General features: G+C 36.1%; 1 protein-coding gene across 1 annotated transcript in view; it reads left to right on the top strand.

Moving 5' to 3' along the window:
- The first annotated feature begins 211 nt into the window (after nt 1-211).
- Nucleotides 212-8,179, top strand: part of Epha6 (EPH receptor A6) — a 707,005-nt gene continuing 699,037 nt past the window's right edge. Inside the window, exon 1 of the mRNA XM_090347618.1 lies at nt 212-630. Within this exon, the coding sequence (XP_090203744.1) occupies nt 237-630 (394 nt within the window). The 5' untranslated portion in view covers nt 212-236. The remainder of the gene's footprint in view (nt 631-8,179) is intronic.

The following is an 8,179-nucleotide window of genomic DNA, read 5'->3' as shown; positions in this document are numbered from 1 at the left end:
CCTTTGCCCATCCTCGGTGCCTCCTCTACTTTGGGTTCTGCAGGTGCCCACTTGTGTCCAGAGACGCGCCTGGGCCGCCCCGCCTGCCGGGGGCACCTGCTCGGCCCTCCCCTACCCCCCCCACGTCCCTTCGCGCCCCTCCCCCAGCCCCAGCCCGAGCTTGCTCGCTCGCTCCTGCGCGCGCGCTCTCCGGGGCCCAAGTGAATAGTCCTCGCGCGAGCGGGACGCGGTGGTGGATGCAATTCCCCTCGCCTCCAGCCGCCAGGAGCTCCCTGGCGCCGCCGGCACCGACCTCTTCCCAAGCAGCTGCGCAGGCACCGGGGCAGCCTGGCCCCTTGTGCCCTGCTCCCGGGGCCGCGCGCGGGGGTCGCCCCGGGACACCCCCTGCGGGCCGGGTGGAGGAAGAAGAGGAGGAAGAAGAAGAGGAGGAGGAGGAAGACGTGGACCAGGACCCCCACGACACGCACGGCTCTTGGCTCGGCGGCAGCCACTTCTTGTGGAAGGGGAGAAGAGAGCCCGGCAGAGCCATGGGGGGTTGCGAAGTCCGAGAATTTCTTTGGCAATTTGGATTCTTTTTGCCGCTGCTGACGGCTTGGCCAGGCGACTGCAGTCACGTCTCCAGCAACCAAGGTAAGGGGCAGCGTGGCGAGGCCAGAGGGGGCAGAGGAGGAGGAGGGGAAGGAAGAGGAGGAGGGTGCAAAGAGGATGGCAAGCACTGAACTTCGCCCTGGCTCAGTTTTTCAGGGCTTGCCACATGAGAGGCTTGAGGTTCTTTCCTAAACCAGCTTCACTCTGCTCTGTCCACATCTGTCCCAGGAGCCAGGACCCCCAAACATCTGTTTCCAGGGTTCTTTTAAAAGGGCAGTGGCAGCACGTGGGTCCCATCTCTGATGGCTGCAGGATCGTGACCCCATTGTCATAGCTACTCGAGGTCAAGCTTCCTCGTGGCACAGACCTAACGGTGGAGACTTCTGGCTCTTGGGGGTCGCTCCTAACTCCTAACAGGATACCATGTGGTTTTTCCCCTCCCCTGAGCCTACTTGAAAGGCAGACCCTTGCCTAGGCTCTACTCTGAGAGGACCTATCAGCCTTGGGCCTTGGGTAACTCTAGGTCGCCCTGGCCCAGCCCTTCTTCTTAACCCTGTCTGTCCACTGTCCACACCACCCAAAGCACAGTAGATCAAAATGATTCTGAACTCCACGTAGTCACGGATCTGTGATGAGTTTTCTAGTTCTTGACAGTGGGGAGTAGAAAAACATTATATGTGAATTTTCTGTTCGTGAATATCTTCTTTGTCAAGTCCCAGTCAGGTTTCATAGAGGAAAAATGTCTGTGGATAAAAATGTCAACGTGAAGGTCAATAATATGCAAAAAGTGATTGTAAAGCTCTTAGGGCATTCGATAAGGTTCTTTCTAAGTCTTTTTGCAACCCGTCTCTTTGGATTTCCGTTGTATTTCAAGATCTGTCAAACTACCACCTGCCTATTCTGTCTCCTAACACTAAGTATCAAACAACTGAAAGTTTTCTCTTCCTATCTTAATTGACTAGGGGCCCTCGATGATTTAGATAACACCCATGTGTTATTTATTTACCGATTGTCTGCAAATGCTTCCAATACCAAACAAGTGTGATCATTTAACACAGAAGGCATGTGTTTGGGAAGGGGTGAAATACAATTTACAAATAATACAAATGGAAACCATAGGAGGGGATGCACTTTTTGCAGGAAGGGAAGGAGGCTGTGAGAGATGGCAAGTCAAGTGATACAGCCTTACACTTGATTGGAAATGTGTACACCCGTTTTTATTTAATTTAGACATTAACAGCCATTCAAAATCAATTTTCACTGAATCCTCAGTCATACAGTAGATTTGTTTGCTATGCTTTCATACTTGTGACTTGTGGCCTGGCAGGGGAAATCACAAGTGCTTAGTGAATCTGGGAACAGTACATTGTTCTCATGACTCTGAAGCTATTTCACATACTAACTGACTGCTGTAGCACTATGGGATTCTATGGTGATATCTACAGTGTCACACACTCTCGTTTGTTTGCAGAATCTATTGGTGTTAAGCTTCAAAGGGATAGGTTACTTCAGAGAAAATACATAGAATGTGAAGATGGCAACTTATGTAGTGGCACTTCTAAATGATAAGTTTAGGAAACAATTTTGGATAGTTAGAAAAATCCAACCCTGTCTTTGATGGATGATTTTAAAGTTTACTGAAATATTTAAACTATCACATGTAATAATTTTCCTAAATAGTGTTTTATTTAATGACTAGATAATTCAGCAACCACTACAGACCCTGGGCTTTCTAACTAACTTTAATAAACTCTATGTGTAATCCCCCACAGGACTAAGATGCAGTTTGGTCAAAATGTGTCATGTGAAATTAGAACTTTGTCGATGTTTATATTTAATTCAGGAGTAACCTCTTGTTACTCTTAGAGTATTTTTATTTCTCTATTTTAATGGCTTAAATTACTATTTGGTGATGCTTTATCCAAAATACCAAATACCTGTAATCTGTTTTCATCAATTAGCTTAACTATGTTCATAAATGTTTCTTGCCTAGTTTTTGCCATCAGTTAAATAGGATCACTAAAATTTTGCTACTCAAACTCTTACAAGAATATACTTAAATAAACTACCAAAAGGATAAGTAAGGTAAAATTTAGCTGAATTCTTCAACCCAAACAGAGAAACTTTATATCATTAAATATTTTACTAGTCCCAACTGTTTATATAATTCCTTTTGTAGGCTGAACTTATTTCATTTTAGATTATTTGAAATATTCAAACTATCACAAAAGTCAATGTCAACCTTCTAAACATTCTTGTAAGTAATATTTAGAGATATTTCTTAATTTGGGGTTCATAGATAACTCTCAAATACAAGTCATATATATCACAACTCTCTCAAAATATGTCATATATCACAAATGCAGACTTACAAATTGTATGTATACAACATTGAAAGGTTAATGTAAAATACAAAGTTAACATCTAATACATACAAATGTTAGAAATAGTAGTAAAGTTTCTTTTGGGAAGATGTTTTTCACTTTCTAGTAATTAGTAGTTATATTTTTAAACTTGTTATTTTATGGGTCAAATTTCATTTCCATTTAAACTTACTTCTTGATTAACAATATTCCCAAAGTAAAATTTTGCTACTCTAATATATTTGGAAAAAATTCTATGAAATTCTTTTTGGTCTGACAGAATGACCCACCCATAACTTCCCTTCTATCCATTTCAGGCCCTTAATTCTTAGCCTGGATCAAATAATGATAATAACATAAAATCAGTAAACTCCATCTTCCTACTTGGTACTGAGAGTTATTTCTCTACAGGAAAGATCTCTCCTGTTGCATCGAGTAACTGTAAAGTTGTGCACCGATCAGAAAAAGTTAATTGATTTCACTTTTTTCTTTCTATAACTAAAATCATTCTAAAATGAGTGATGCTTTTTTATCATTTATATCTGATTAAGTGATAACACATATTGTATTCAAATTCTCTTTCATTCTAATTTAACTTCCATTTCAAACTGTAATATTAATAAAATGCTTATAATTTTATTTGAATGTCAGTTTTTAATCTTCCTAGGCATACAACCTGACATTTATGTGCTAGTTTTGCTTCACATGTAAATTAACCCTGTGTTTCAGATATACTTGTGAGTAGCTACCAGTGATCTTCTTTTTTCACAAAAATTACTGCTTTAGTAGAGTACATTATAACCTAAATAAGTTGATGCATCTTTACAAAGGTATCTCCTGTTTATAAAATAGTCAATTACATAAACAAATACTTTATAAAGTCATGTTATAATTCCAGTACATGAATCCAGTGAGCTTATTTTATTAGTATGCTTGTGGGAATTGATGTTTTTCCACAAAATGTTATGACAAAAGGGAAAAGTAAAATGTTGGTGTAGCCAGTTGGTTTGTTTGAATTGCTTTGAAAGAATTGACTACAACATCAACAAAGGTGACACCTATAAATAGTGCTAAAAAGAAAAATATCTGCCCAATGAAATTAATGGCCTAAAGTCAGTTGAATTTCAATACACATTTTTCACAAGCTATAATTAATACTGTTACATTTTAAAAATATAGAAATTAAGGAAAAATGTAAAAGCACTCCAGTAAACTTTAAATAGGAAAATATTTGAGACATTGCTAAATTAGGATAAAAGGCAATTAACAAGGTAAAAGATGATTGACCGAGAAAGTTAATGAAAGATTCTTCATGTATAAACTACTGATAGTTGTAAAGATGTAAGGAATAAGTATCAAATACCTCAATGAAAGACATAAGTAACAATCTAAATGCCATTTTTATTTTAAAATAAGCAATGTATCACCATTATGATTAACATCTAAAACAGAAAGATACTGTTTTTATGTACATTCATCAATGACCATCTAAGTGTGGTTTGTTAGGGTTTGAGATGAAAGTAGACTTAACAAATTTTTGATCCACAAAACAATATTAACATCACTTTTTAAATTAATGTTAATATATATCATAACCAACTATAGCACTTATGTCCAAATCACTTAAAATATTTAAGGGAGAAAAGGACTTAATTTTAATGAAAAATTATCTAAGGAAGAAAAAGGCCTATATAATGATACAGGAGGAAAAATAGTTAAGCTATATCTTTCTATTTTTACTTTCTTAAGCAAAATAATTACAAAATATTACAGTAAAAGGTTTGTTTCTTCAATTCCTATTAATATAAACTATTTAAATACAAATCACATCACAGATTATTTTTTTGGTTCTACAAACTAATCCTTTCGCTGCCGCACAATCTCAGCATTCACCCTCCTTCTCTATCTTCTTTTCCCCTTTCATAAGCCCCTAAAACTTTCTAACAACAGATTTTGGAATTCCATTCAAAACCCAACAGTCATATAGTTTTCTTTATTACATTGTTGGTTTTATAACTCTGAGGACTATAAACAGGATATTGGGATTATAAACAGGATATTGATCTATCTATATATTTATATACATATTATAACCAAAATAGGTTGAATTTACCCAAATATACATTATCATGCATGTAATCAACTAAACTCATACAGAAGAGTTCAATTACTTATATAGTATTTTATTCAACTTATAGTCACTGTAGACATCATTTCTTTAAAATAAATGAAATGAAATGGAGAATGGGCAGCAGTGGCTCATACCTATAATCCTAAACACTCAGGAGGCTGAGATATGAGGAATACTGGAAAATAAAAGCCCAAGCAGGAAAGTCGTTAAAACTCTTGTCTCCAATTAACTACCCAAAATACCCAAAAGAAGATTGCTAACCTTGAGCAAAAATGCTCTAAGAAAGCATCCAGGCCCTTGGTACAACAACCCCAGGACCTACATGTGCGTGCACACACACTCTCACATACACACACACTCCAAAAAAAATGAAAGAAAGAATTATATTACTTCTCTTGTCTCATTTTACGTATTTTCTAGATTGCAAAATGTAGACGATAAAGAAAAAAAGACAATTCATATAGGCATGTTCAGTGTCCTCGGGAAATTGGATAAGTAAGTAAAACAACAAAGGCTGGAAATTCCAGGCAGTAAAATGCCAGAAGACAGAATAAGAGGAAAAAGGAAAAACAGAATAAGAGGAAATAGGAGTGTAAGAAAAGGCCTTTCTAGGTATAGGGGTACATTTAAGCCTAGTTGTCAAAGAAAAGAAGGAACTAAGTGTGCATAGAAAGAAGAGTGCATTAGGTAGAGGAAACTGGCTGGAAGTGAATGACGCTGACATATTTGAAGAATTGAGGCCCGTGTGACTGGAATTTACTAAGCAAGAAAGAGAGCTGTAAAAACTGAAGTTTGAACGATAGTACCAGGATTCAATGGAGTAGAAAAACAGTCAAGGTAAGCAGTTGAGTCTTCATATTATCCTAGGTAAAATGTAAAACAAATGAACAAAGCAGGCTATTTTACATTCTAATAGGATTGTGGCTAGTGAGCACAGAGATGACTAGAAGATGCCAAGGAAGATTTAGGCATTTTTGCACATTCAAAAAAAAAGGCATCATTGTGGCTTTACCTAACACAAGGACACAGACAGCTGATGGACCTGAGTCTGATTTTGGAAACAGAATTTATGGGATTCATTTCTCCCTACAGAAAAATAATTGCCTATATTCAACATTATCATAATTTTCTTCTAAAGGAACTCCAATATGCCTTATTCCTCATTAAATGACCTTGAAGACAAATGGAGTAGAACAAAAATATGCATCCCATTTCCCATTTAGTCAGGTGGAACGGACTGTGATTTAAAACACATTCCTAATTGTGCCACTTTTCTGTATCCTGACATGGTATGCAATGACATTCCTATAAGATCAGAAAATGTAGATTTCTGATGATTGTCTGAAGTTACATTGTGCCAATGAAATTTTATGTGCACAATGACATAAGTCAGTTGGGATGTATTTTTATAAGCCATGATATACAATATAGTCTCATTTTAGTTAACAAAGAGCAATATATGAAGATATCTAAATATATCAATTTTTTCATGTTTTCATCAAATTGCGCTTATTGTAAAGAAAATTTTCAATTGTATAGATATTAAGTAGCTATTCTCAGATAATTTGCCTTAGTCTTCTTGTACACTATTTAAATTTTAAAAAGATGAGTGTTCAAAAACTTATAAGACCTACAAAGTAAAATTTAAGAATATATACTATTGTGGCAAGTGAAAAAAAAGTGTTTTTTTTTCTTTTTATTATGATAGTAAATTTCAATCAGTTTAACCTTCCCTGACCACTAATCACAGTATAATGAGTTGCTTTTTTGATAACATTATAAGAAAATAATTTTTTTAATATGTAAAAGTCTGAGATTTCTAATTTGGTCTTAGTTTATATTTTGAAAAGTCATACTTGAAAGATACTTCACCTAAATATTTCTAAGTAATTTAAAATAATTAAATAATTTCAAATATATATTCAAAGAATTACACTGTTCAAAGGAGTGTGCTCCCTTGCACAAACTACAGATAAGGAAAATTATATAAATAAGAAATTCAGGCTAATTATGTGGCCTAGTGGTAAGAGTGCTTGCCTAGCATGCATGAAGCCCTGGGTTTGCTTCCTCAGTATCAAAAACACTGAAAAAGCCAGAAGTGGTACTGTGGCTCTAGTGAGAGAGCGCTAGCCTTGAGAAAACACCAGGACAGTGTCAGGCCTGAGTTCAAAAGCCCATAACTGGCAAAACAAAATCATCTTACAAGATGTTCCTGTAAAAATGTAATTATTCCTTTACAGGAAACAATATGTCATATTATGAGTTATAACTTCAGTTTTGAATTACAAATATTTTTAAACTAAACTGAAATATCCACTTACTACTACATGAAAAATTTCAAGAGTAGCTTTCTTTCCAAAAATATATAATCTAACATTATTTCTGATCTGCATCACATTTGGTTTCCAACTTGGCAGGAAAAAATTCATAATCTCATAAGAAATAAAAATCTTTAAAATGCATACATCTTTATGTATTTATACATACATACATACATAATTGCACACACACATGTATATATCATATTGCCAATACTATTTGATTATTAAAATTCATTAAGCATTCTTGTACAGTATTTATTTGAAAGGATTGTTTTTATTTTATTACATATTATTTCTACATTGCAAAACCAGTCATTCACCAGTTGTATATAAAATATAAAACATTTGGGACCGGGAGTTTGGCCTAGTGGTTAAAGTGCTTGCCTAGCATGCATGAATACCCGGGTTCGATTCCTCGGTACCACATACATAGAAAAAAGCCGGAAGTGGTGCTGAGGCTCAAGTGGTAGAGCTCTAGTCTTGAGAAAGTCCAAGGACCGTGCTCAGGCCCTGAGCTCAAGCCCAGGACTGGCAAAAAAAAAATAAAATAAAATAAAACATAAAACATCATGCTAGTTACTGATGCTCTGATGATTATCCACAACCTGTTGTCTAGAATTTCAGTAAGCTCTGTTTTTTTAATATATAGTTAGCTATTTACCTTTCACTCACTTGATGGTTTTATAAGATGAAGGACTTTGCTATAATTAATATTCTGTGATAGAAAAAAAGTTAAAGAAATGCTATCCAGGTCTTTCTGTACTTTTAAATTATAA

The sequence above is a fragment of the Megascapheus bottae genome, chromosome 1 (assembly GCF_031878675.1).
Source record: "Megascapheus bottae isolate mThoBot1 chromosome 1, mThoBot2.hap1, whole genome shotgun sequence".
Classification (NCBI taxonomy): Eukaryota; Metazoa; Chordata; class Mammalia; order Rodentia; family Geomyidae; genus Megascapheus; species Megascapheus bottae.
Note: the sequence above shows the minus strand (reverse complement) of the source record. Positions and strands in the feature narration are given on the sequence as shown.